The 27,045-nt window shown below is 52.9% G+C and overlaps 5 protein-coding genes across 5 annotated transcripts; 3 read left to right on the top strand and 2 right to left on the bottom strand.

Annotated features, from left to right (window-relative positions):
- Nucleotides 1-210: 210 nt before the first annotated feature.
- On the top strand, nt 211-4,928 carry COCSUDRAFT_53641 (kinase-like protein; the record flags this gene model as incomplete). The annotated part of the gene is made up of 11 exons (XM_005647214.1): nt 211-338; nt 1,553-1,626; nt 1,722-1,858; nt 1,976-2,140; nt 2,321-2,576; nt 2,746-2,955; nt 3,124-3,205; nt 3,340-3,493; nt 3,745-3,863; nt 4,214-4,397; nt 4,753-4,928. Coding segments are annotated over 11 exons (1,683 nt in total), but the record flags the coding sequence as incomplete, so codon positions are not given.
- A 1,699-nt stretch (nt 4,929-6,627) lies between these two features.
- On the bottom strand, nt 6,628-16,568 carry COCSUDRAFT_42358 (hypothetical protein; the record flags this gene model as incomplete). The annotated part of the gene is made up of 26 exons (XM_005647213.1): nt 6,628-6,893; nt 7,235-7,457; nt 7,634-7,761; nt 7,913-8,033; nt 8,276-8,441; nt 8,916-9,072; nt 9,384-9,538; nt 10,067-10,272; nt 10,621-10,767; nt 11,075-11,247; nt 11,420-11,531; nt 11,937-12,044; nt 12,172-12,348; nt 12,511-12,609; nt 12,740-12,927; nt 13,124-13,286; nt 13,435-13,560; nt 13,711-13,928; nt 14,102-14,347; nt 14,547-14,842; nt 14,969-15,075; nt 15,219-15,367; nt 15,506-15,678; nt 15,802-15,892; nt 16,025-16,244; nt 16,410-16,568. 26 exons carry the CDS (start codon nt 16,566-16,568, stop codon nt 6,628-6,630), a joined length of 4,374 nt encoding a protein of 1,457 aa, XP_005647270.1.
- A 1,281-nt stretch (nt 16,569-17,849) lies between these two features.
- COCSUDRAFT_47669 (hypothetical protein) lies at nt 17,850-19,572 on the top strand (the record flags this gene model as incomplete). Its single annotated transcript, XM_005647212.1, has 7 exons — nt 17,850-18,204; nt 18,322-18,371; nt 18,491-18,631; nt 18,770-18,879; nt 18,965-19,059; nt 19,178-19,265; nt 19,373-19,572. Coding segments are annotated over exons 1-7 (843 nt in total), but the record flags the coding sequence as incomplete, so codon positions are not given.
- A 3,182-nt stretch (nt 19,573-22,754) lies between these two features.
- On the bottom strand, nt 22,755-25,057 carry COCSUDRAFT_53640 (ubiquitinyl hydrolase). The gene is made up of 8 exons (XM_005647211.1): nt 24,948-25,057; nt 24,781-24,839; nt 24,638-24,684; nt 24,238-24,470; nt 23,871-24,073; nt 23,372-23,543; nt 23,179-23,257; nt 22,755-23,068 (listed from the first exon to the last, which is right to left on the bottom strand). Exons 1-8 carry the CDS (start codon nt 24,970-24,972, stop codon nt 22,888-22,890), a joined length of 999 nt encoding a protein of 332 aa, XP_005647268.1. The 5' UTR covers nt 24,973-25,057; the 3' UTR covers nt 22,755-22,887.
- Nucleotides 25,058-25,761: 704 nt separating this feature from the next.
- On the top strand, nt 25,762-26,557 carry COCSUDRAFT_36825 (L30e-like protein; the record flags this gene model as incomplete). The annotated part of the gene is made up of 3 exons (XM_005647210.1): nt 25,762-25,866; nt 26,094-26,225; nt 26,411-26,557. The coding sequence occupies 3 exons, from the start codon at nt 25,762-25,764 to the stop codon at nt 26,555-26,557; spliced, it is 384 nt and encodes a 127-aa protein (XP_005647267.1).
- Nucleotides 26,558-27,045: the final 488 nt, after the last annotated feature.

Here is a 27,045-nt window from a genome sequence, read left to right as displayed (position 1 = left end):
ACGCAGGCCTTATCCAGCAGCCATGGCTGTGTACAAGGAACGGTCGCCCATCAACTCCCTGGAGTCCTGGTCAACACCCACTGCCTTCTTCCAGGCAAGCCGCCCATCATTGTACCTGCCATTCTACCAGTCTCTCACTTGATAGACTCTTCTGCATGACATCTCCGATAGAGAACGTTGGTGAGAGCATTGTCTCCTGAGAGTGGTGTAATGCATGCGCAGGGCCTTGAGGACGAGATTGTACCTCCCAACCAGGCGCAGATCATGTATGATGCCATCAAGGCAAAGGGGACGCCGACTGCGCTGGTGATGTTTGAGGGGGAGCAGCATGGCTTCAGGTCAGCTAAGGCCATCAGGAGATCCCTTGATGGGGAGTTCTTCTTCTACGGCACTGTGCTGGGATTCAAGGCTCAGATGCCGGATGATCTGGAGCCCATCCCAGTTGCAAATGCCTAAGTAGCTTCTCGCACACTAAGGCCAAAAGCTGAAAGAAATCCTGTTTGTGGAGACCTGATCGGAGACCTCTCGAGGGAATCAGCGCAGTATACAGGCGATGAGCTTCAGAGCACTTGCAAGTCGGTGCCATGATGGCGACGGTAGCTTTACAGTGTGAAGAAGTACCTTTATGGCAACCTTTGATGTGGCTCTGCCTTCCTGCCAGTGTGCACCCACCCATATCCAAATCCAGTACACTCTCGTCCATTACGTAATTATAATAACAGGCCGCTCAGCATCCTGATATCAGCAGCTGTGACATTAGCGTCAAATTTGAAGGAAAATGTTGCTGTGCTAATTGCTTGTTGCATGGCCTCAGGCTCCTTGCAAGGAAGAGGCGTGAATCTTGGAGGTAGAATTGCAATTTCCAGATTGAAAAGCTGCATTTCAGTACTGATTTGCGGCCCAGTAAAAAGCGGGCTACAGGAAATTGCATGCAATCATGTAGTACTTCAACTGATGATCGAGTACAAGACATACAAAACAGTCAAAGCGTCTGGGAAAAAGACCAGAGTTTCAACCAAATTGCTTCGTTCGTAGGCCGTAGCTTCGCCTTGTCTATGACTGGATACGCTCCCCCTCAAAGGAGGCTGCGTGCCGGCCCATCTCAACCAGAACTGATATCCAAATCTCTTCCTGCAAGGGATGTTATAGTAAGGGAATGTAGACTTGTGGAGCAATGCAGAAACTGCCTGCCCCAGGTGCTTGAAAATGCAATCAGCACAGGCTGCATGTTGTTGTTTTTAGCTGTTTCAGCTTCTAGGAAGGGCGCTTCTACTATGGACTCAAATTTACTGTTCTGTAGGTCCCCGTACAGCTCCAAACTCTTCGAAGGTTGTGCGGCGCAAGCCGAAGAAAGCTTTGCGAAAAGGTGTGAAGGCTAGCCTACCCTGGCCTATGAGTCCACTGCAGCCACAACTGATACAGCTGAACACTTACTAGTCGAACAGGAAAAGCATGCGTTGATTCTCATTGCACCTAGGTGATGCTCTCAGAGGCTTTCTTAATAAGTTGACCTGGAGTGTGTAGGTCCGCTGTCCAACCAATCTTCACACAGGCACGACTCTGGCTCAGAGAGCGCAGGGAGCGACGACGAGAGCGAGGACGAGGGAGTCGAGGGATACAGGAAAGGTGGGGACAACGTGGTTGCTTGCTACTTCTATTGCTGCCAGCCTTGCTTGACAATTGCAGGAGCAACCCAGCTGACGTCTCGTCCTGTTGCCCAGGGGGATACCATCCTGTACGCATTGGAGAGAAGTACAAGGATGGACGGTATGTCGTGCTGCGCAAATTAGGGTGGGGGCATTTCTCCACAGTGTGGCTTGTACAGGACATAAAGACAGGAGTGGAGGCAGCGCTAAAGGTGACCAGAGCCACACGGCCAGACCTATTGACATGGATGTTTGACAAGCATTCTCCAGCCACTATCTCACTCAATTTGTATCGTTGCTTGCACCAACAGCTAGAGTGCTATTTACAGGTGCAGAAGAGTGCTCAGCATTACACGGAGGCTGCCAGGGATGAGGTCACGCTGCTGACACAGATCAAGGATGGCGATCCTGAGAACGAGAAGCACTGCGTGCGGCTATATGACTGGTTTGAGCACAGCGGTGCCAATGGCCGCCACATCTGCATGGTCTTTGAGGTGCAGCTTCCTAAAGTGCACACCTGTGATGACCTCTCTCAAAATCACTATAACATCCCAGCCTGTCATTTCTTTTTGTTAGGGGTGACTCCATCGCAATCACTTCCAGACATGCAACCGGCATGATTTGGCTAGGAGATTGGTGAGCAGTACCTGATATTTGGGAGTGGATATGCACAGGTGCTGGGAGACAACTTGCTGTCGCTCATAAAGGTGTACAATTACCGGGGGATCCCTCTGCCGCTGGTGAAGCACATCACTAAGCAGGTGCTGGTGGGCATTGACTACATGCACACCAAGCTCAGCATCATCCACACTGACCTCAAGCCCGAGAATGTGATGCTCACCGAAGCCATCCGTCCGCGCAAGTGGCTGCAGCCTGTCAACACTGCCTCCACGCCTGCCCCAGCTTCCGCTGCTGAGCCGGCCTCTGCAGGTACTTACACAGTCACTGGGTCTAGCAAAGGATCTTTGCTGGTGCTGCTGCATTTTGCTGTTTAGGGAACCTTTGCTGGTGGGGCTGTTGAGAGACTCTGATTCAAGCTTGATAGTGGCGCCAGAAACAGGGCTTGCAGTTGGTGAGGTGAAAAATGTGCTTGGTGCAGTTTCTGCAGCGAACAGCGCCAATCCGGAGGGGCACCTGGCGGCGGCTGCGGCGGCCGGCGTGGCACTGACGAAGAACCAGAAGAAGAAGCTGAAGAAGAAGCTGAAGAAGGTTGGCAGTGCGCCAACTGACTCGGAGGCAGACTCACAGCAGACAGGGCACGACTCAGATGTCACATCCGGCGCAGCAGTCACAGCTTCTGCAGAGTCAGGCAAGGCGCCCTCCATGATCTAAACAAATGGAGGGTCAAGTTTTCCCATTGAATGGCTGCTTTCTTTTAATGGCAGGTGCTTCAGCCTTCCAATGCATCTTCTAGTCATGTCGACATGGCTTGAGCACAGGGCTCATGAGATGTGGTGTGCATGTCTGTGGGAAGCAGGACTTAGGAATGGCCAGGACACCTGTGAAGATGGAGCAGAGCCTGACAGCCAAGCACAAGCAGGAGACGAATATGATGGCAGGTGCATTTCTGGCTTATTCTTGCAGCTGGCCTGTTCTTGCAAATGCTGTGCTGTGTATCATGTGGCGCGCACCAAACGTAAATCGTCGGATGTCAAATGTGCGACAGTTCTGAATTGTTTTGCCCTCTTGACAGGGGCAGCGATGAAGAGGAACCTGCATCAGCGAATGCTGGCTTGGAGGAGCGGGTATTGGCAGCCAGTGCCAAGGTGGTGGACTTTGGTAATGCCTGCTGGACACACAAGCAATTCACCAGTGACATCCAAACTCGGCAGTATCGCTGCCCTGAGGTGCGCCCGTTTGATAGTAATACCAAGCGTAATCTGGCACCTGCCGGCTGTCGGTATCTGGGCAGCATGACTCACTCATGACTGCTGCCTTCGTAAACGCAGCCAATACCAGAATCGGTAGCTTGCGACGTGCACTGAGAAGCCCATTCTCTTTAGCACTACTTTTTCTGCACCGACAGATCTTCCCATGTGCAAAAACATTTATGTATGATTCAAGACACGTTGCCCGAAATTCTCTCTGCAATGTCCAGGTGCTCCTGGGCGCCAAGTACTCGACGCCAGCGGACATGTGGTCCCTGGCATGCATGGTGTTTGAGCTGGTCACCGGCGACCTCCTCTTTGACCCTCGATCTGGCAAGGACTACGACCGGTGAGTCTCTCTTTCTTCTCCAACAAAAGGTCACCACCAGGCTGTGCATGAGAAATTTCAGAAAAGTCTGCGCTTGAGAAGGTTTTGATTGCAGACCTGTGCAGACTCACTCTTTGAGTGCGCAGAGTGCATGGCAGCAAGTCAAGAAGGTCAAATCCGCCGAAATGCACTCTTGCCTGAGATGAGCACTACCATGCATGTGGTTGTGTCTGCATAATTGTGCTGCTGATCAGCAGGAGTCCTGACATTTTTCTGAGGAATCCTTGGAGTTTGGTCATAACGGTACACACACACATGGACTGCGCTGCTATTCTGCAAGAGTTTTGATTGATGGGAGATGTGTGGGTCAGGGACGAGGACCACCTGGCGCTGTTCATGGAGCTGCTGGGGAAGATGCCGCGCAAGGTTGCGGCGACGGGCAAGTACGCCAAAGACTTCTTCAACCGCCATGGCGAGCTCAGGCACATCAAGAAGCTGCGCTACTGGCCGCTGGAAGCCGTGCTGCGCGAGAAATATGACATGCGCGAGGCCGAGGTGGGACGGCTCTCCTGTTTCCTTTGCATTGCTGCCTGATACATGATGCCGATTTTAGTGTTATCTGTAAGAGCAAGGACTGTGCGGAATTGCTGGTTCCTGAATGTATTTCAATGTCAGTGGGCCGTAATGTGCCTGTTGCAATTTGTGTTGAGAAGGGGTGTCGGGGCTGCTGTGATGATGATCAAACCAAAATTAATGCATGTTGTACTGTCGACCAGCTCCGCTGGGATGAGACGTAAATAGAAACTGAACAGCATCGCCCAACAGTGTATTCCTTTCAACCAGGGACCTTGCAAGATGATTGCTCTGCTTGCCGTGTGCACAATGCTCACGTGTATCTGCCTGTCTGCAGGCGCAGCTGCTGTCGGACTTCCTGCAGCCGATGCTGGAGTATGTGCCGGAGCGGCGCGCGACGGCGGCAGAGATGCTGCAGCATCCCTGGCTGCAGATCGCCCTGCACCCGCGCAGCCGCAGCCGCAGCGCGCTCTCCACCGCCACCACCGTCGGCTGCGATGCGCGGTCCGAGGAGCGGCCGCGGCGCCGCCCGACACAGTTTGACGCCGACGGCCACGGCTCGCCGCACGGCCCCGGCCCCAAGCGCTCTAGGTGCGCGGCGTTCCCTCTCTCTCTCTCTTTCTATTTTGCTAATTCTTAAATAGGATGTAGGGCACAGGGCACGCCGCTGCCTCGCACATCCTTCCAAGGCTTGTACAACTCACCTTCTTCTGGGCATGCCCATCCGAGCTGCAAGGGTGGTTCAATGACTGTGTGAGAACCTTGAGCGGTGACAAGAAAGCTGGAGTCAGTGGGAGGCTTATTAGATTGGCGTCGTGATGGCAGGTCGCCGTCTCCATCTCCTCCGATAAGGCACTCCAGGAATGAGCCAGGAGAGCTGCGCGCATCGCTGCAGAGCAGTGACACCCATGACGCAGCCACGCCTGCCGAGCAGCCATCCTCCCTCGCCAGGTTCGGCAGCAAGCACACTGACGTGGCATACTCAAAGCATGTTGGTAATTCCCCTGGCACTTCCTGAACTGTACCGCATGGCATTGCAGCCTCTTCTGCCTCCATGTCCATGCATGTCTTGAGCCGCATTACTTGGTACTAGTTGAGCAAGGTGTGCAAAATTGCGTGCAGTTCTGGAGTGCTCCTATCGCCAAACAGTGCTGCAGACGGCCTCAGTGCGAGCACTGTGCTTGTGTCCAAAGGGGATGCAGCATCGCGGCCAGTGACGCCTGTCAAAGCTCTCACACGGCACAGCACAGCAGAGGGCAGCGAGGTGGCTGAGCAGGAGTGGCAGATTCTTTGACCTGCGTCTAAGTAGTTGGGAGTGGTTCAGTCATGCCACCTAGGTCTTGCATAATATGCCATGAGACCGTGAAGTTGCCTCAGGTTGAGGTGCCCCGCTTGCAACACCGTATGTATCAAACACACTTGATGTCTGCTGCTTACCTGTTTGAATTTGAAACGCTGGGATGTTTTGCAATAACTGAGATTGTGCATGCGCTGTCAGCCTGCTTACTTCTTTTGTCCAATTTGCTTGAGCAAATTCCAATTGACTTGACGTTGACATCAATGGTGTCAACGTGTGTCTAGCAACAGATGTATTTGTGTGATGATTTGAATAGCCTTGGTCCGCAGAGATTGGCTCTCCTTGCCCACATGTGGGCGAAGCCTTGCAATTGAAATTTCGAATTCCAAATTGTAGTTTAAATCTGACATTCTGCGAAGTCGCTTGATCGATCAATTTGGAGTTTGACATCTACATGCTTTGTCTACCTGTTAATGCCACCAATATCTTCATGCATTCTGTCATTTTCTTACAGCTGTCACCGATCCCAAGGACACATGTTGACTTTTGCATCACGTGGTGCACCTGCCGGCAGTATCATTCCAGTGACACAGCATAAGATGATGCATGAGAGAAGGCGGGAGACCTCAACGTCCAAATGTTTCTGATTAAACTTTACACTGGAACATCACAAGAACCCGCAGAACATTCATGTGGTGTTGAGCAGCAGGTGCCCACACTATATCACAGCAATTATAACACCTATCGAGGGAGACATTACCCAAGGCTTGCCATATGTTATGCATGCAGCAAAGGAGAATACGACAGCAATTGCTCCAAATCAAATTCTGTACACAAGAAACAGTTCAGTTTCATCCATTCGTTCCAGGAATTCTCTGTGGCGTATTCATCCCAGCCATTCAAGACATGCCCGGCTCAGTCCACAAGCATGGGCTCCAGCCGCCTGCGAGCGGCTCCCTTCCTTGCAGCCAAGTACTGCTCTTCGCCGTCGTCCGAGCCGCCACCGTCATTATCTTCACTGTCGGATATCTGCACGCGCCCCGCCTTTCTGCGGCCACTCTTGCCGCCCGTGCTGCCGCCACGGCGCTTGGTGACCGTGCACCGCGCATCCGTGCCCAGCCGGCTCGCGCTGCGTCCACCTCGGCCTTTCGCTGTCCTGCCGCTGCGCTTGCCCTCCATGCCTGCTCCATAACATCGGTATTTCCATTGGCACAGGCACGGTGCTGAGGACAGGATACACAGAATCAGCGAGTCCTTTCTTATCACAAAATCAGCAGTGCTTACTGCCACTCAGCACAGAGTGTGGCATGTTAATATTCCAATATTGAGGTGGTTCAATCAGAAGCTTGCACACTTGGCAGTTCTAGAACCAACTTGGGTCTCAGCTTTACTCCTATTTGCACGCTTAAAATGATGGGGAGTACCGCAAAAAGAGCACGGTACTGCACGACAGGGATCTGGAAAGACCTTATCAGGGACGCCATGCAGCATTGAGAATTGATCGTGATCCTGGCTGGCTGACAGGCGGGCTTGCCTGCAGTGGAGGGCCCGGCAGAGCCGTGCATGTGGTCCATCCGGCCGTTCCCATTTGCAAGTGCAGGAGTGGCACCCCCCGCTTCCCCTGCATCCTCGTCTGCATTATCTTCCGCAGGTGCAGCAACCGCCTTGGACGACTTCCTGCGGCCCAGAAGTTGGACACCGTCGCCGTAGTCGCTCGAGTCGGCCTTCATCAACGCTTTGAACACCTGCAATGGCCGCCCCCCGCGTCAGTGCTGATCACTTTTTTGATAAATCTGAACTCTGACTTCACACTCTCAATGCTCTGACGCTGCTGGGCGAGTCAATGCACACTCCAATTGTCTGTGCAGTCAAGTACTATTCTTCGAATGGAGGGAGGACAGTGGTGTGGGAAGCAGCTCACGACGTATTGCTCCTGCAGGAGCGCAGATTCAGAGGCAGCATCCAGGTTCAGCCGATCGAGGTCCAGTGGCTTTATTGGTATCTGGCCCAGGCTCCTCGTCTCTTCATGCTTCCTGGTGTCTGCTGTGCCTGCAATGACAGAAACACAGTGTGAGCGCCCTGTCTCTCCTCGCATGCAAGCAAATTGGCTTGACCTTCCATTGAACCAAGTTCTGGGATGCTGTATTCCTGAAAAACATACTCTGAGGCTGGATATTTGGCAGATGGCTTGTGAGCGCACCTGGGTTGAAGTTAGCGATGCGGTCGGTTGTGAGGCCATAGGTGCTTTTGAGGTGGTGCTTGAGCAGCAGCAGCATGGAGAGCGCCAGCGAAGCTCTGCACTCCCTCTCAACATCCCCCTCCTGCACAACCGCCACCAGGTGCTCTCAGGTCTGGGCAAATAAGCATTGCATCATGTGTTATAAGTCGTCAAGCCAGCACATGCGTCCTCGGAGTGCAGTCCCACATACGGTACATGAGACCTGCTTCAGCTGATGTTTGAGAGGCCTGCAGCACATCTGATGTAAGGAGGAATTGTACGTTGAGGAGAAATGCACTCTGTGCCTGGTGTAGATTGGGACAGTAAAGACAGAGAGGAGCGCACCTGTGCAGCGGCTGCGCCGCCGTTGGCGAGGGAGGTTTTGAGGGCGGAGAGGACGTCCTCGCCCCTGCGGGAGACCACCAGGTTGACGTGGTAGACGACCACCAGCGGCTCATCCGCGCGCTTGTACGGCAGCGTCGCCGCCACATGCGCGCACAGCGCCAGCAGCCTGACCACACCACCCATGTCAGCTTTGGGTATCCTGTCTGGTGTATTGCATCTGCGCCCTCCTTCCCTAATACAGTACTTTATTTCTAGTGTCCATAAAGGGGCCCAGACTGGCGGGGGCCGCATAAATTATGAGCACTGTGCCCACGGTTGATTGGGTATTGTTTGGTTTTGCGAAGTCCAACAAGGGGTGGGATTTTGGTAGCCATTACCTGCAGCTTGTCTGCAAACGCACCTTGCCTCTGGCAGGAAAAGCGTCTAGTAGCAATAGTAATGGGGACCAACAAACCCTCTCTAGTTACAAATTGATTGCTGGGCATGAGCACATGTTCACTTTTGCAGACATGGGAAAGACACCCCCTGTGATCTCCATTTGATATGTTGGTCCAGCAAGTAACAAAAGGATGGCATATTATGAGAGATTTCTTGCCATGCCTTAGTCCTTGCAATGCTCTCAGGAGTTGGGTGGGAGCACCTGAGGTCGGAGGAGGCGGAGGACGGGAAGTGGAGCGTGGCGGCTGCGTCGAAGGGCTTGAGGAGATTGGCGAGGAAGGTGGTGCGGTGGGGGCGGCTGGGCTGCACCAGCTCCATGTAAAGCGCACCCAAGCCACGCACTGCCTCCTCCGACACACCTGCAGCAAACTCACTTCTCTCACGCCAGCAGGGATATTACCGCGTTGCCTGCACAGCAGCTTGTCAAGAAGAAGTCAGCATACGCACTGAAAAATGCTGTGCTACGCTGCTCCATCTCTGCGGGTTCCCAGGTGAGCAGGACACAAATTATGGCGGGTACGTCCAGGATGCAGGGTCGCAAACGTTCACTTCAAACATACATGGCATTGGGGTGCAAGCCACAAAATTGGCGACAATCCAAGGCGCAGAGCCGGAAGTGTGCCCTTCAAGCACGCATGGTGTTGGAGTGCAATGCAGGAGGCATTATTACCGGCGGAGTGTGAGGTGGAGGCGCGGTAGTTGGAGCGGATGCGTTCGTGGAAGTCGGCGGTGACCTTGAGGCCGCTGGCCAGGCAGGTCTGGAACATCTCCGGCTGCTTCTCCGCCACGCGCCGCATTATGCGCAGCGCCCGCGCCGACACCTCGCTGCACACACCGGCCCCCTTAGCTTCATGCTTATTTTCGCAGGTCTATTTTGCGCGGTTGCTCTTCAACACGCTGTTGAGGCAAGCGCCGTCGTGCATGGCTGCACAGGAAGAATGGAAAGAAAGACATCCTGCCCTGAAGAATGCAGGTTTTAATTCAATGCTCGTAAAAAGCCCTGGCAGTCTGCTAGCACTTACGCTGATGGGCCAGGTCTGATCCACTGTTTCCACAGCTTCTCAGAGCAGTGCACGCCTTTTCTTTCATTACTCAAATGACTGTGCTGCCCCTTTGACCACCGAGCCAGGCTTCCCTTCCGCACATACCTGATATGCACGCCTTTTCTTTCATTACTCAAATGACTGTGCTGCCCCTTTGACCACCGAGCCAGGCTTCCCTTCCGCACATACCTGATATGCATGCTGTATAGGTAACCCCACCTAGAGGTCATCTGGTTACTAGAGGGCAAGAGAATTACACAAGTCACTTGGGCCAAGGGTCAAAGGAGGCATGGCTCAAGACAGGGCGCACGTGTTGGGGTCGGTGGTGAGGGCGAAGAGGTGGGGTAGGGCGGTCCAGGGGGCGACGAGGCCGTTGCGGTCTACGGCGTCCATGACGGCCACCGCGTGACGCCGCACACTCGCGTTCAGCGCGTCCCCCGGATCCGCGCTGGCGCCCGCGCGCGTCTGCGGAGGCGTTGCGTCCGTCGCCAGGCCCAGCACCAGATCCCAGTGCGTCTGCCAGAGCACAGGTGGTTAAAACCGTATCAGCCCAAAATAATAATCACTCATTATTTTATTACTCATAACTGTACAACAATAACTTATATTACCTCAAACTTTTAGATTAGCCTAGGAAACCACTCGGATAACTTGACTTCATGCGAGTGGGAGATAGGAGGGAAAAAGCATCAGCTATTGAGATGAGTTTGGTGGTGGAAGAGAGGCACAAGGCTGGTTGGGGGTCTCCAATTTAGCACAGATGACAGCGTTCATTTGAGCGGCCACCCACACGCTTAGAGCACAGGAGGCATTGCTGCATTGCTCTGAAGTTGCTTCTGCTATGCATGCAAGGGGCTGAATGACCTGCAGAATGCTGTTGTTGATGGAGAGGCTGTCTGATTCGCCGTTCTGGGTGGGCAGCGGCTGCGCAGGTTCTGCCACCCCCAGCCGCCCCAGCCGTTGCTTCTCATCGGACGCCAGCTGCGCGCTCTCTAGCCTCTCCTCCTCCGCCTGCACCCACACAACCATACTCAGCCACCGCAACATGCGCATGGACTCTTCCAGTACTACATAGGTTCTTGGCAATATGTGTCCAGGGTTTGTAGCCTGCCAGATTGATTTCAAAGATGCACAGGCTCTGGCTGGAGAGTTCACAGCAACAGCAACCTCACGAATCAACAAAGTATACAGTTTAAGTTGTGTTTCAAACGTGATTCCAGGTCCACATGCAAGCCCCTCTAGGTTAGCCAGCACATCACTGCCTGGCGCCTATGTTGGCTAGAAAGGAAGACTGAAAGCAAGGGAAGAGGCAGGGCACCTTGAGCAGCTCGGTGAGGTTGTTGAGGGCGCGGGTCTTGATGATGGTGGGCGCTGAGGGCTGCAGAGCGGCCTTCATGATGGCCTGCGCCTGGGGTGCCAGCAGCGTGGACGGCCGCGCTATCCCCAGGCAGCCCAGCGCTTGCAGCGCAGACTCGCGCACCTTCAGATCCCCTGCACAGCGATCCAGGTACTTCAGCCGTCGTTTCCATGCGTAACCCTTCGTCCATAACATGTCTGAACAGAAGTTTGCATGTTCCAAAGCTCCTCGGACACAGATGCAGGGAGAAGGCCCATGTTTAATTTATGGCAGGGGCAGGCTGTAGGAGGCACTTAAATTGCGCACCGACTGAGGAGTTGAAGAAGGAGAGGCAAGTGGTCTGGCAGTCTGACACGGTGACGGGTTTCCCATTTGGCAAGTGGGTCGCCTCGATTGCATCAGTGCCATACCTCAGCAACTGCCCAAGAACAAATAAAAACCTGCACCATGCCCCACCTCATATGCACACAAATTTCCAAGCATGCATTAAATATAGCCGTTGTGACAAGAGCAGGAAACAGCTTGCATGGAGCCCTCGAAGGGCTGAAGGCATGCCGAACAGGACGCTTGCCTGGAGCATATGCCCGGACTAGCCTTGCAAGGCTCCTTCTGCTGCAGGATAGAGAGACAATGCTGAGCAAGGCTGGTCATGAGCATCCCTGCGCTGGGTGCATGCCTTGCCAGCGTGGCCAGTGTCTTGCACGCAGCACTCACGACCTGCTCAAGACATACACATCATGGTCAGGTTCTGCAAGTACAGGATACAAGGCTCTTTCCACACGTCTTCAGATGGAGAAGGTTGTGTACTGGAAGAATAGCTGACCTGGATGAAGGGGTGCTTGCTGATGAGCACAAAGAGATCATTCTGCAGTTCTGTGACCAGCGCTTTGTTGACGCTCATTATCTCTCCCAAGATGCTGTCCACCACAGCCTGCACACTTTCTCTGCTTCAATGTTGTACTTGAGGCATTTTGCTTCTATGTCAGGCAGGTGATTCTCCTAAAGTGCATATGTCAAGATCAGCTCATTTCCTGTAGTGTGTCTGCTGGGCTCCGCACCAGTATGCAGAGGAGGCACTCGGCCTCCCGCCGCTCTGCTGCCTGCTTCTTGGGGCACTGAGCATTCTTGCTAGAGGGCCCCACTTTGAGGTAGGGCGCCAGGCAGCGGATGTACTTGGATGCATCGTCTGCCGGCGTGCACAGGGACACATCCGTGAGGCACAGCGCATGCAGCCCCTGCAGCATGGCACATTTATCTTGATGACACCCCTAGACAGGCATGCATACATGGACCTCAATGCCGGCCCTGCTGAATTCAAGGCAGCCTCGAGAGTGGGAGAAGAGGGCTCATGATACTTGAGCATTTGACAATAACAGAACAAGTTGAATGCATCCTACCACGAGGAAGGGGAATGTCTTCTGCTCAGCCGCATCCTCAGCACCCTCGCCCACCTTGAGCAGCCCCTCCAGAAGGGCGCTCGCCAGCTCTCTTCCAGCCTGCCCCGCACCAGTCTTGCATTTGTCATCCCCCACACAGTCACTTCTGCGTCATACAGCCCCTTCCGACCAACTGGCATACCCTAAGTGTCCCTAACAGCAATATGAGGCACACTGGGGGGTGCCTCACCAGCCACTCCTTGCCAGGCCGCTCCTTGGCCTCGCGTTCCAGCGCCTTCTTGAGGACGGCCACCAGTGCGTGGCTTGGTTCAAGTGGCAGATGGATGGTGGACCCGCCGGCCTCATACACAAACAGCGACACATCCGCCAGCTGCTGCGCTCTGGCTGCAGGCGTTGGCGCTGATGCATTCTGCGAGCCTGCAAAACACATGCACCTTATCTGTCATGTGTGGCCCAAACAGCAATAAGCAAGTGTGCTCTAACAACACAGTGGTGCAGCACATTTGGCTGGAAACAGCACAGTCTTTGCAGACCATTGCATAGCCTGATTGCATCCCTGATTCGGGAGTATGCGTCTGCTTTGTGCCCCACAGGATGATGATGCATGGCTCACCTGCAAACCAGAGGCCATGGAAGATCTTGGCCACGAGCTCGAGGATGGACTCCTCATTGTCTGCCACTCGGTGCAGCACAGCCACACAGGCTTCTGAGGCGCGAGGGAAGTCTGGCACACTGATGCATGACTCCCACAGTATCTTCACAGCCGCCTTCCGCACCTGCCAGACACTCGCAACTTGTCAGCATGTGCTCTTGCTTTCCATTTACAAGGCTTTTGCAGGGCATTGAGGCTCTTTAAAGGCTGTGAGTCAGTTGACAATCAAAATCACAAAATCCCTTTAGCCGTCATCGACAAAGGTGCCGCACCGAGGTGGAGGTGTCTCGAGAGACAGTGACAAGGGTGTCGAAGTAAGCAGATGCCAATTTCACGTCATTCCCGATGTGGCCGCCCAAGAGATCCACAGCAGCCTGCCGCACTGAGGGTGCATCATCCTGCAACAAACCATGTGTCATTATATGGAACACAGACCCACATGCTACATCAACAGCTAGAGTTCCCTTCCGCAGTGCGATACTACAAGCGCCAAAAAGAAAGAAGTGGCATTCTGCATTCCTAAGGGAAGCGGAATACTACTGATGCACCTTCAGGGCTCTGTTGACGCATTGCTCAATCTCTGAGAGGCCCAGGACGCTGGTGTCCATTTTCACCGCGGCCGTGATGGCCTTGATAGCTTTGGCCCGGATGGCAGCAGTCTGCTTGGTGGGATCCACAGCGTCCGCCAGTCTCTTCAGCAGCGGCACGCGCCCCTTGCCCAGAGGGCCTGACTGGACCACCCAGCGCACCAGCATGCATGCATCCTCTGTGCACGCCACATGCACATTGTCGATACTACTTCCATGTTTGCCATGTGCATACTGACATTCTCCAGCTTATTGCATGCATGTTACTCAGCAGCACATTTGGCGTGCATGCATGATCAAGGAAAGAAACCGCTGAATTCTCCATGTCTGGGACTCGGAGATGGGTGCTCACCAGCTGACAGGTCATTGGATGAGCCCCGCTTTAGGACGTCGCAAGTCTCACGGCTCTTGACAAGCGCAAAGATCAGGTCCTCGTCGGACGCGTCAGCCTTCTGCAGGTCTGTGACTTCATCAGCAAAGGCCTGGCACAGCATGAATTCTCGCGCGCTCGCGCACAGCTCTGCATCACCCCGCCTCCGGTCCGCAAGGTAGCCCAGCAGCAGCTGCTTTGCCGGATCAGCGCCGGTGCTTGAAGGGCCTGCGCACAACACTAAAGACCATTGCCACCAATTAAGCATGTCGAGCAAGACAAAAGGAACTGCAGCATCGCATGGCATGAGTAACATAAGGATCCATTTTCAGGGACTACATGCAAAGTACCAGAGTAAACTGCAGTGAGCAAAGGAGATGCTGAGATTGCTTGGGGTAGGTAGGCGTGCGGCCATTAGGGGACATACCGGCCTCTTGCAGGATCTCCTCGACGGCGGGCATGTCAAGGTCGGCGCGCCTGGCCTCATAGCACAGCTGCGAGGCAATGAAGCCCAGCAGGTCAACAGCGATCTGGCGGACAGCGTTGTCCGCGCAGTGCATGCCGGCCTTGCTGTGCAGCGCGGTGATCAGCCGCAGCAGCATCGGCAGAGCGGCCGGCCACTCCGGCGTGCAGTGCACCAGGAAGACATCGGTCGCAATCTGCTCCACTATGTACTTGATGTCCGCATCCCCATCAGCCTTGTGCGCGCGCACGCCGCCCAGCCTGCACAAGCATATCATTGCATGCTGGTGACATTCATTGAAGCAAAGTGTCTCTAAATGTTCAGCTGAGGACAACCACTATTGGCATAAAAGAAGTCTGAAGTGGACAGAGTTTCTGGCAGAGCACCTGCTGAGGCAGGTCGTCCAGAAGACGTCTGCCCAGTGCATGACTGGAGCGTAGCAGTTGCGCAGGGCCCCGGCCTCCACCTCCAGAGATGGCAGCTCAACAGAGACCTGCAGCAAGAACCCATCAGTCATAATATGTACAGTGAAAGGCGCGACATCACACACAGGAAAGGCTTGATGAGGACAGCGCATGAAGAGCAGGCATGAGGGTGGCCACGTGCCTGCATGAAGTAGATCAGCAATGCCGACACCGTAAGGATGGCTGCATCGCTGTGGTCCCCAATGACAAATGTCCTGGATGAGCGGCCCGTGGGAAGGTTTGGCAGGACGCCGGTCATGACCTCATCCAGCAGCGCCTGCCGCTGCTCCTTGAAGCGCTTGAACCCAGCCACCAGCAGCCCTGTAATTTCTCATAGACCTCTATATCATGTATCTGGCAATGCACTAATATCCTCCACCTAGAGGGAAAAACAGTCAGAATGCGCGTCATGCAGGAGAGCAGAGCAGAGCAGGGCAGGGCTTGGGAGCAGCTGCGCACCTACAGACTTGATCTGCAGAACATGCAGGTCCTCCACGGTGAGGACCTGGCATGCAGTGCGCAGCAGCGGCAGCACCATGTTGGGCTGCAGCTGCACCACTCCCAGCAGCTTCCCCAGCAGCTCCACCACTGACTCCAGCCGGCCTGCCAACACGCCCACAGCCTCCGGGATCCTGTCCACACGCACCACCATAGAAACCAACCACCCAGTGGAAGCACATTGAGTGGGTGGACATGCATGTATGACATATTTCATTGTGCATGATTGATCTGTGCACAGTGCACATGTTCCACACCTTGCAGCTTTCCTCCTGGCTGCTTTGGTAGCAGACTTGGCGGCGCTCTTGGGCTTTTTGGCCGAGGTGCGCCCCACATCAGCATCTTCATCTGTTCATATCAGACAGAGCATTCAGACTCTCACCAGCAGCACCCATGCAGCAGAATTGGAAAGAACGCATGCTGCTGTGCATCCCATTGAGAGACGCATGAGATGCATGTGATGGAGAAGCAGCGGCGTACCTGCCCCGGAAGCCATCTGGGGCCGGTGTGCAGCACAGATGCGTGCATCGTGGAATGACAGCACATTTGAAAGGAGATTGAACTTGGCGCTGTCCATGATGGCCTCGATGATGTCTTCCTGGTAGACCTGCTTCGGCATGTCTGGGGAAGTGAGCATGTAGAGGCAGGCTACGCTGGCTTCAGTCGCCACCAAGATGGCCATGGAATCCTCCGAGGAATCCTGATCAAGCACATATCAGTAAAGGTTTCTCACTGCTCACAAACACTGCGTCATGCCATGTCATGTCATGTCTGCCCCTCCTTAGACTTTTTGGCTCTCAAAGGCCATCTAATGCATGTGAGAACAAGAGATTGCAGGAAATGCACAGAGTGTTGCAGAACTGACCTCCTCATCTGGATACACCACCTTGTCCCTGCCCTGCAGCAGGTAGGTGCCGAGAGCCTTCAAGAGGTGCAGGTGCTGCTCCAAGGGAATGAGGGGCATTGCTGCTGCGGCCTGTCCCTTCAACAAGGCTTCTGACAGACGCCTCAGATGCTGCAGCATGGGTTTCTGATGCCCCCTTTCCTCATCACCATCCTCGCCCTCGCTGTCTGACTGTGCACGTCCATCCGCTGCACCATTCCCTTCTGCTGACTGCTGCTTCCCATGCATCGCCAGAAAGGCTCTGATGCTTTTCTCGAGCTCCTCTGCAACACACACATTGAACGTTTCACTTCTGCATGGACGCTTGGTCTTGACCTAGAGCAAGCAATAGTAATCAAGCTGTAGAGTGGCAGCAAAGACATAGCTGTCATAATGGAAGCGATGAGGCTCCTCACTGGCAATGTCAGTGCTGGAGATGACCGCAGGAGCCTGCTCGGGAACCCTTGATCTGGTTGTTCGCCTCCTCTTTGGGTGTGGAGGCGTCGCTACAGATGCTTCTTCAGGCTCTTTGTGCTCCTATTGCAACAACCACACCCCTGCCCCTCAAGAAACCTAAGAACGCCAAGGAGCTGATAGGAGTGGAAAGTTCCAGCAATGCATGTCGATTCTTTGCCGTTCAGTGAGCCAAAGACTTGTAGCAAGAAGCGTCTCACAGTCTGACATGACGGTTTCGGCGTGTTCTGCGCTGCTGCAGGAGTTGAGGTTGGCCCTGCCACTGGTGTGCCTACAGTCAAGATGGCATTTTCTACGGAACATTTATCTTCACATTGTGTCATAATAGATATAAAAAGCATTAGAGCTTGAATGCAATTCCTATCAAGAACTCTAGGAGTGAACTCACGTGCAGAGGTGCAATTAAAGATGTCTAAATTCCTGAGCAATAACTGCCGTTGCAAGGGACATTCGTTGTCTGCTGTCGGATTGTTTTGATTTCTCAAGGATCTGCGTGCCAGCCAAACGATCATGCGCATTCCCCTTCCAGCCTCAGCAAAAGACATCCAATCTTGTATACTTACATGGTAGAGACGTCCGCAGCTTGTAGCATGTTTTCGAGCTGCGACATCAGTACAGAATCCTTGCAAAGCTCCTCTTGATCCAAAAAAGTATTACTGCTCCTGTCAGCCCTCACATTGGCAGGAATAGTTGGGAGTGGGAGATGGAGCAAGATGTCTGTCTGTGATAGATTGGTGAGTCTGTAGGAAACAAACTTGTTCTCATCAGGAGGATCCATCCTGATCAGTGTGAATGATTTCTTTTGGTGTCATCCGTGCTTTGTGCTTGCTTGTGCTTCGTGCTTTGCCCCTTTCCGCCAAGAACAGATTCCAGAGGTGAAGCCGAGGGCGCGTAGCTCCCATTCTTCAATTTGGCTGTCGCTGGCTGTCGCGGCCCGCAACAGTCCTCCTTGACCGCTGCAAGGACAGCACGGCAACACACTTTACATGGCTCTGATGTCAATGTAGTAAGTACCAAAAGTCTTTGCCTGGGGTCAGGCGTTAAGTCCATGGTGTTGTGAGGACTTGTGAGATGACAGAGCCTCACTGCATTTTGACAGACAATCCAATACGATTATATTGAGTACTTTGTTCTTCCAATAACATGGAAGCTACTCCATATGCACTTCCTGTGCGCCACGCCTGGTGGACAGACAGCACACCAGACACTGAGAAGGAGAACAGGCCTCACCAGATTAGCCTCTTGAGCCTGCAAAGCCACAAGCCACCGGATCCTATAAGTCTACAAAGCTGTGCGCCTGAGAGTACGTGCATGCCTCGGGCTCAATGCGAGCTATTCCCAGAAAATGAACGTTGATGCTAAAGCGAGGATCTGAGAAATACAACACTCTCCTGAATCTTCTCGGATGGTATTACTACAGGGTTTGATGGAAATGGGCATTATATTTCACAAAAGGACAAGAGGGAGCGGGTGAGTGTGTGCTGGCTGGCTATTGAAGCGGACATTGTTGGTTTCTGGCAAGGCTATTTGCTCAGCGCTGATGGTTTAATGTTCTTATCTGGCAATCGTGCTCCTGTTCTTCTCTTTAGATTGCTTCAGAGGACCATGGCACATACCAAGGAGGTATGGATGACATCCGGCAACCAAGCTACTCGGGCTTCAATCAGGCCTTGGAGGCTGCCGCTGCTCAGACTTCTACCGCCATAACAGATATGCCTGCACCTAGCACAGTGCGCAATCCCTCCTGAAATGCCCATGTACATGCAGCCCACATCTGGAGATGAAGTATGTCATGCAATGCCAACCTTCATGCAATTGCGAATGACAGCATTGGCGGCACTGATAGGTTGTTGGCTTGTTTTCTGCAGCCCACAGGTAGAAGAAGGAGCTCGATGGGGGATCCTTCTTCTCCTCCGTCAAAGAGACCTATGTTCGCCACTGTGTATGGCAGCAGCCCTGGCAACACCCCAATGCCCAGGTGAAATGAACATTGCGCAACAGCCCGCGTCTTGCAATATTACATGTAATTTCTGTATATGAAGCTCTCTGCTGCACTGGGCCAGGTCTTCTTCTTCGGTCCTGCGGGACCTTCCAATAGCTCCCAAGAAGCCTGTCAGCCCGTTCAATGAGCCATGCAGAACGTTGAAGTTCAACACAGGTGTGCAGTCCTGGTCTCCTGCTGCAGATCATGTGAATAAGCAGGATGTGCTCAACTCTGGTGTCAGCCCAAAGTCTTTGGTCTGCAAATTCTGGTCAAGGATTTGACGCATGTGCAGGAATGCCCCCATGCATGCAGTCATGCCCTGGCCGAGCACAGGACAGCGCACGGCGCCATGCAGCAGGGAACTCTCACCCTCGAGTCAGGTATGCACATCGCTCCTGTAAGACAGAAAATAGAGGACATCACAAGAGCAGCCCTGCACCAATGGGTGAGCCTTCGATGTGTTACTCAGGAAAGTCATTTATTGCAGGGTGCGGCGTGCTCTGGACCTGCAGACCCCAGGCGCGCAGAGGGGGTTGGACTGCAGCTTCGCATCTCCCTTTGAGCCGTCGCACTCGCTCAGCAGCCAGAGCCCTGACCCATGTACGCCGCGCGCATCAGCCCCGGCTTCTGTCGAGCCAGGGGAGCAGCTGTGCAGCCTGGATGAGACGTCCGACTGGCAGCAGGGCAGCGGCCGCAGCGGCTACAAGGGCCGCCGGGGGCTGCCGCCTCTGTCGCGCAAGCGCTTGGAGCTGCTGCCGCCGCCGGCCGGCCGCAACATGCGCGCCCGGTGTGATCCCACCGCTGCCCAGACCCTGCTGGCTCGGCTGCAGCTGAACGACGACCGCTGAGCCTCTCTCTGCTCAGAGAATGAGAGCATCGTCTGTACAGTGGAATGCATCCGTAAAGAGCTCGGCGATAACATGTAGAGCAGATCCTGTTGAGGTGACAGAAAAATTCTGATTGCTAGCATATAGGACCTATAGCTACCTAGAGACATCCATAAAATACGCCCGTCAGCATCAAATCCAACGATCCTTTCAAAAGAAATTGACTTGGAAATGCAGCTAGATACTGCAGGAAACATAGAATTGTAGTGTAGCATCCGCTGCTTCTGGCAGAAAATTCGCATCTCACATGACAAATGAAATACGATGATGTGTTTTGTACTGAATGTTTTCATGCGTTTGGTACATGGCAGTGGCGCTCCAGCAAGAGTGTGCATAAAAAACGCGTCTGCACTGTACGATGGATTCCTTGATGATATCCTAATAATGGTTGGCCCAGTGATATGGTCTTGTTCATGACGATGAGCAACAATTGTGTGGGTTGAAGCTGCAACCATAAATCGCATGGCTCATTCGGCTTTCCACCCGGGTCCAAATAAATCCACCCCTCCACTGAAAAAGGTTCCTAGGACACGCAAATGCCAGGTTGCCCAGTGGGCGGCAGTAAATGCGGTGCGCAGAGGCAATCATTCATGTGTAAGAGGAAGAGGATAGGATGACATGCAGAACTTCTGCATTGAATGGGCGCATAGTGCAGATGCTCAGATGCATGTGCGCACAGCATGCCGGCATATGGCGCATGCAGGCCAGGTTGTGAAGTCATCAAGAGCACATTTTGCAGTGAACATGATGTGTCTGCACCCCTGCGGTATGTGGTGTCACCTAAGAGTTCAACCTGATACCATGTTCCTTATATAAATTTACTGAGATTCGAAACTGTTCAAAGGGTGTTGCAGGTATGGCTTCAAACCCTCAAAAGGGGTCCAATATGATTCTTTTGGCGCCAATCTGGACGTCTGGCGCAGACCCCAACAAATTTGGGATTCTCATCACCAAACGTATCTAAATCTTCGATTTCGTATCGGTCTGGTTTTCTAGTTCACAATAGTCGTAGATCGCAGAGCGACTTGAAGGTGTTACTGCTTGTCCCTTCGTGAAATACATGCAGCCAGCCTGCAGGAAGCTGACCGGTACTTGTCTATGGCAGATCCATCCTGAATGATGTGACAATGTTCTCATCGTAGCAAATTCCTAGATATATGTCAGCTGCATGAATTTCAGAGAGTTTCTGTAGGAAAAATTCTCACCTGATGAGAGGATTGCAAATATTAATTAAGAACAAAATAGCAGTCTTGGGCCCATCCTGAAGAGCGCTATATCTGGCATCTATTGAGGAGCTCAACTGTAGGAAAGGTAAGCGCTCTTACACCAAAAGTCCTCCTGGATCCTCCCGTTTGCTGTGTGATGCAACGATTGTCATTCTGCAAGCCCTTGATCGTGCAGGATGGAAAGTTCTGCTTTTCTAAGAATGTGAAACATGGTATGGAGCCGCATGCTAAGAATGCTGCGTGTCTGTGAAGGATGCCACCCAGAATCAAGACTGGCACTACCGCTCAGCAGTCTGCAAGTTCAGTAGAGCTGCCAGAGTCAGTGTGGGCGCAAATTGCCAGCTATCTGTCGCTTATAGAGTGGGCTAAGGCATCAGGAGCCTGCCGCACAACATACAGTCTGCAAATGCGCGATGTATATATTCCACACGACCTTCAACCACCCGGTGAGTCTTCATGCAGATTGCTCTGTTGTACCTTGGACGTTTTGTAATACCCGCCAACAAGCCAATTGGCTTCCTATCTTGAGGGGGATTTGCGTAGCTGGCAGCTGCTGAAAGCAACAAGTTCGCATAGGGGTAACACCTTGCTTGGGCATGTTCAGGGGTGGAGTGGGTCAGCAAGAGGCTTAGGTCCGCAAGCACATTGGAGCTGTATGCGCAGCACTGGCAACGCCTTGTGGACGCGTTAGGGCAGGATCTCAATAGGCTGACCAACCTCCAGGAGGTAAAGATCATTGGAAGCAATCAAGAGACCCATGAGGAAGTAATGGCGCACGTGATGTCAGTTCTGTGGCTTCTGGCGAGTGCTACAAATCTGAGGCTGCTGCATGCCTGCCTTGATAAAATTCCCTGGTTTCCACCGCTGTCACAGCTGAAGCACCTTCTGTTAGATGTGACCACGGATCTAGGCAATCTGTTCGCCGGCATCCGACATGCAGAAAAGTTGGAGACCCTTTGCTTGCATAGTTCGGATGAGATATTGGTGGAAACACCACGCTTAGATTTAGGAAACATGCCTTGCTTGTACTCTGTTGCGCTGAATTGCATCCGTCCAGCTGCCTTACATCTGCCAAGCAGTTGCTGGTTGCACCTCAGGGGCCTGGAAACGGTTGATTTCTCGCTTTCACAATGGGACACTGTACTTGACAAGATTTGCACATATGATTTTGACAACATTGTACTAAAAGTTGTTGATACGCTCCCCACCTTCTTCGGTGCGCTGCATCATATAAAGACTGTGGTAGTCCAGGTAGATCAGTTGGGTACTCCTGAAGCGTACCTTTCTCTTGAAGGTCTCCGCCACGTGCCAGATTTCTACCTTGGCGGCAGACTGGTGTATGTAAAGGTCCCAGCTAGAGTAGCGTGGCAGGAAGCTAATTTTGGCAGCAGTGAAGAGTTAGGGCTTATATTTGAAGATCTTGAATGGTTTGCAAAACATGTTCCAATTGCAACCCTAAATTACGCCCATCTAGAAGGGCCGTCCATGTTGCATCTGTGTTCGGCTTGGACTGCGTGCGGCCGCCCCTGGAGCGCAAGTGCAGAGTGCCGTGAAACTGTAGTTCAGTGCCCTCCAGACTGTCGCATGATTGACAACTACTCATGCTATTGCGGAGTTTGTATTGACTGTCTAAGGAGTGCTTGATCTTGACTTGGGGCCGATGCTGCAGCTGTGTGTATAGGAGATGCCAATAGGAGATGCACATGTGCACAACAGTGCTTGTCCTAGTATGCGGATGAGTTGCAACACAGTATCCACACAGCAAGCATTCTTTTCAATATTGCATTTAAAAATGTCTTTACTTGTCTCATTCTCTTGAGTCCAAGGTTAGGAGGAACCAGGCATGCGCTCTGCCTCCTTGCACAATCTCAACTGCACAGATGGTTTCCTCATTGGCGCTCCTTTGCTGGCATTGTCTTGGCCCTCTCTATGATGGGCTTCAGCTGACCCTTCTCCGCAAGCAGTTTGAGAAAATGGAAAATGAACGGCACATAATTTGTCTTCCTTCTGACGTTCTCATCATGCCACCGCTTCTTCTTTGCAGCCTCCTGATGCAGGCCCTCTTGCACCCTGCAACCATGAGAATGCCTCATGTCATACACATCTCCAACGTGGGACCATTACAACAGGACACAAGCTGGCACGACAGCACAATCTTGCAATGTGGCCTTCACACTCACCTGACTATCTCATTCTCTATCGAGGCTAGATCCTGCGGTGTCTCGCTCCCTTTGCCGTCAACCTGCATCTGGTCTCCCTCTGCACACACCACACTCCTGCCAGTCAGTCCAAATCATCCATATGCCAACAATAAATCAACAATTGAAAAAGACTTGAAGCAGCGTGCACATGCGACAGGTCCAGCAACAGCACCTTCGGATGTGGAGAGAAGGGCCGCTCTGCGATCCTCCAGAGAGGCCAGCTCCTCTGCAATGACATCCGAGCGGTTGCGGATCACTGCCATGAGGTTGAAGCGGATCTCGCTCTGCGCGTACCGCTCGATCCTGCTCTGAATGAATGGCCCCACCTTCTCCAACCAGTTGTCCTGCGCGCAGAGCAAATCAATCCTATGTTCGTCCATCACATGACACGCATACACCAATGCAGATAAAATAACTAGGGAGGGGACTGCACAGAATGCTGCTTCTCTGGCAGAGTGAGTAACTATGCATTGGCCACCTTCTGATCCAGAATCTGGGCTATCATAACCATCAGGACCTGGGCTAGAGCACCCATCAAGACCTGACAGCAAAGCTTCTGGCATCTGCAACCATCTCACACAGCTGGCTGTGCAGGAACCCGGCGAACCTGACTGGCTTCACAGCCACTGAGCCATGTCACACTCATTAGGTGGGCGAGTGGGGATGCAAACCTCGGTGGCTTCACAGAGGCGGATGGGCCCAGGCTTGAGGCCATCCAGCTCATAGAGGGCGCCGTCTACTGGGACATAGGAGATGAAGTGGTACACCTCGTCATCCTTGTCGGCCAGTCGGCTCTCCTCCGGCACGATCGGCTGCGGCGGCGAGAAGCTGTTGTGCGCTCGCCGAATGCTCTCGCTATTGCTGATTGCCAGGCCTGCATGGCTCATACTATTAACTATTAATGAGTGACTGCTTTCTCTCTTCCGAGATGGAGATCACTGCCATGCACACCTCACAAGCAACAGAATAATAACAACAAGTTCCTGAGCTGCAAATTAGCAAACTTCCCAAGTGTGGTGATGGATGACCAGGGCTCACCTTTGTATTCTGGAGGAAAGTCCGCAGTAAAATCCTTCAGATTGGTGAGCTCAGCGCCCAATTGTATGTCGGGCCTGTTGAGGAGCACCGACAGTATTGCTTGCGTAGCACACGCGTTGGTGATCACCTGCTTTGCAAAGAACACCTTGCCCAGGTAGTCTGCCTCGCTCACCGCTGGTCTATTGTCCTGCTCGCTCCGCCACTTGAAGAGGAAGATGAGCCCATACACAGGACTGCGAGAACGCACGCAACATCATAGTGACCCGTGCATAAATCAACACTGACCACGATAAAAGAATGCAATCAGGTGGTAAAATTATCAAAACCAGTCGAATACTGCAGTTCGAAGCTTTACAATGGGAATTATAATCTCAATGAGCTGACACGCAGTATTACGCACCTGATTGCGTGCAGGGACTCGCTGTCCAAAGCATAAAGCTCCTCCATCTGCACGCAGTGAAATTCCAGATCAGGATAGGCTCAATATTGGTAGAAAGCCATGAGCGCACACGCTTGCAACAAAAGTACTCAGTTCACACATACCTGTACCCCTTGCACGCCCATCTCCGTCATCAGCTCCGTGAAGACGCCTGGGTCCGATTCTGCGCCGAATCAAGAATACATTTCGAGCCTCACCGTTGAAGCAACTCGTTGGCACTGGCAAATTACAATATAGATATCTCAATCAGATATAAAAGGTGATTCCATACCTATTGTTGTCCAGTTGTCTCCCATTTTTCTGGCCCTGCTGAGCACAATAGATAAAACTTGGGCAAAGTTCCTCCTTTGATCAAATTTCTCTTCCTTTGACCCAAATCACCAAATCTGCTACCTTCTTGATGAGCCTTGTACGAAAGCCTTGCACGAAAGCTTGCGAGCCAAGTCACTAGCACCTCCGATTTGGTGACTGAGCGGTGACTGAGCTCTCTGCAGGAACGCCGTTCGAACACGGGGACCTCTACCAAGCCGCCAGCTTTGTGCTCTGGCCTAGATCATTATAAAGCGTTGATCGACACAAAATATTTTTCAGCCAGGTGCGATGATGGACCTCAGCTCGGTGTTGGGCGCCCTTTTGCTAATCCAAAATTTTTATTTTCTGTCTCATCAAGTGCTCATGCTCTAAACTAGCTTTTTGTTGGGCATGCAGACTCATCCTCGAGGACAACCAGACACAGGGAGACAGTAGACTACTGTCGAGGACCTAAGATGTCTGACGGGTGCGCCTTATCATGCTGCGTTCGACCTTGCATCCTATCTATGTTCCACAGTGCAAGCCGTCGTGACATCCATTGCTCCGGTCGAGTCATCTGATCAAAGAAATGAAGTGCGAGTGTTTGCTTGGAAATCGTCTTGATTCCTTCCTGCATATAGTTGCCGCAACAGCATGGAGGATTGCTTACCTGTCTTATTTTGACAAGCAACCAATATGGAGTACATGAATCTTGCAGAGAGGAAGAAGTTGTGGCTGTGGGAGAGGAGGCCGCCGAGGTCAAGCCGGCCGCCGCCCCTGCCCCCGATGAGCCCATGGATGTGAACACGGCGCTCCAGATGGTGCTCAAGAAGGCACTCGCCCACGATGGCCTTGCTCGCGGTCTGCACGAGACTGCCCGCGCTCTCGACCGCGGCGAGGTGCAAAATTCATCCTTTGGTGCTGTGCCACCTTGCGGCATGAGTACTTAGGCTGCACAAAATCAGACCTTGCAACTGCCTTTGCGAGTCTGTTGCAGGAATTTAGTCACATCGCTGGTGGGCACATCACCTGGGTCAAGTTGCTTAGCTGCGGTGTGATGATGTCTTGTTCTGAGGGTTCTGAGCACTGGTGTTCACGTTGAGCTGATGGGGTGAGTGTGATGCAGGCCCAGCTGTGTGTGCTGGCGGAGGACTGCAACCAGCCCGACTACAAGAAGCTGGTGGAGGCCCTGTGCGCGGAGCACGGCGTCAGCCTGCTCTCTGTGCCCGAGGCCAAGCAGCTGGGCCAGTGGGCTGGGGTGAGCAAACCTCTTCTGCTCAGCCTTCTTTGCACCTTCTCCCTCGCACACTATCCAATTGAGCGCTCTGCAGAGTCAGCGCTGCAGATAAGGACGATTGTGTCTATCCTTTTTAAGCACCACAAGGGAATCGTCACTGTCAAGGGGCAAGGATTGGGCTAATGGATCCTGGTGCGTGTGTGCAGCTGTGCAAGATCGATGCTGAGGGCGAGGCGCGCAAGGTTGTGGGCTGCTCTTCCGTCGTGGTGACTGACTATGGCGAGGAGACTGCCGGCCTCTCCATCGTCCAGGAGTACCTCAAGAACGTGAGCCCATTTTCCATCAATTACTGAAATTTTCATACTAAGAACAACCTTCCTCCTTGTCATTGTCTTGATGGTTTTGTTTTCCTGGGGTGGCGAAACTGTTGGGCGTGCATTTGGGTGTTGTCCGGTATTTATTAGTGGGAATTGACCGCTTGGGTCCTGTGTGTCCCGCAGAGGTGACAACCTGACAGACGTTGCACTGTGGCTGCGGAACATGGCTGAGGAGCAGCTTTTGCGTGGTTAGGCAGATGTGCCTGTGAGCGTGCTTGATCCCCTGAATGAGGGCGTTTGATGGATATGATCGCAGTGAAAGCTGTAACGAGTCTTTCCATCAGCAACTTCCTCATATTTTCGACCAGGAATCAACAAATAGTGCTGCATGTTCTCACTGACATTCCTTGCCAACCAACAACTGGGCATTTCTTCTTGTAGAACCACATGCATGTGCTTATAGATGCACCGCATTGTGATTCTTGATGGAGATGCTGTCGTTCACTGACTGTTAATCTTTTCAC

This window comes from Coccomyxa subellipsoidea (assembly GCF_000258705.1).
Source record: "Coccomyxa subellipsoidea C-169, whole genome shotgun sequence".
Lineage (NCBI taxonomy): Eukaryota > Viridiplantae > Chlorophyta > Trebouxiophyceae > Coccomyxaceae > Coccomyxa > Coccomyxa subellipsoidea.
The sequence above is the reverse complement of the archived record's forward strand: the minus strand, read 5'-3'. Positions and strand labels throughout refer to the sequence as shown.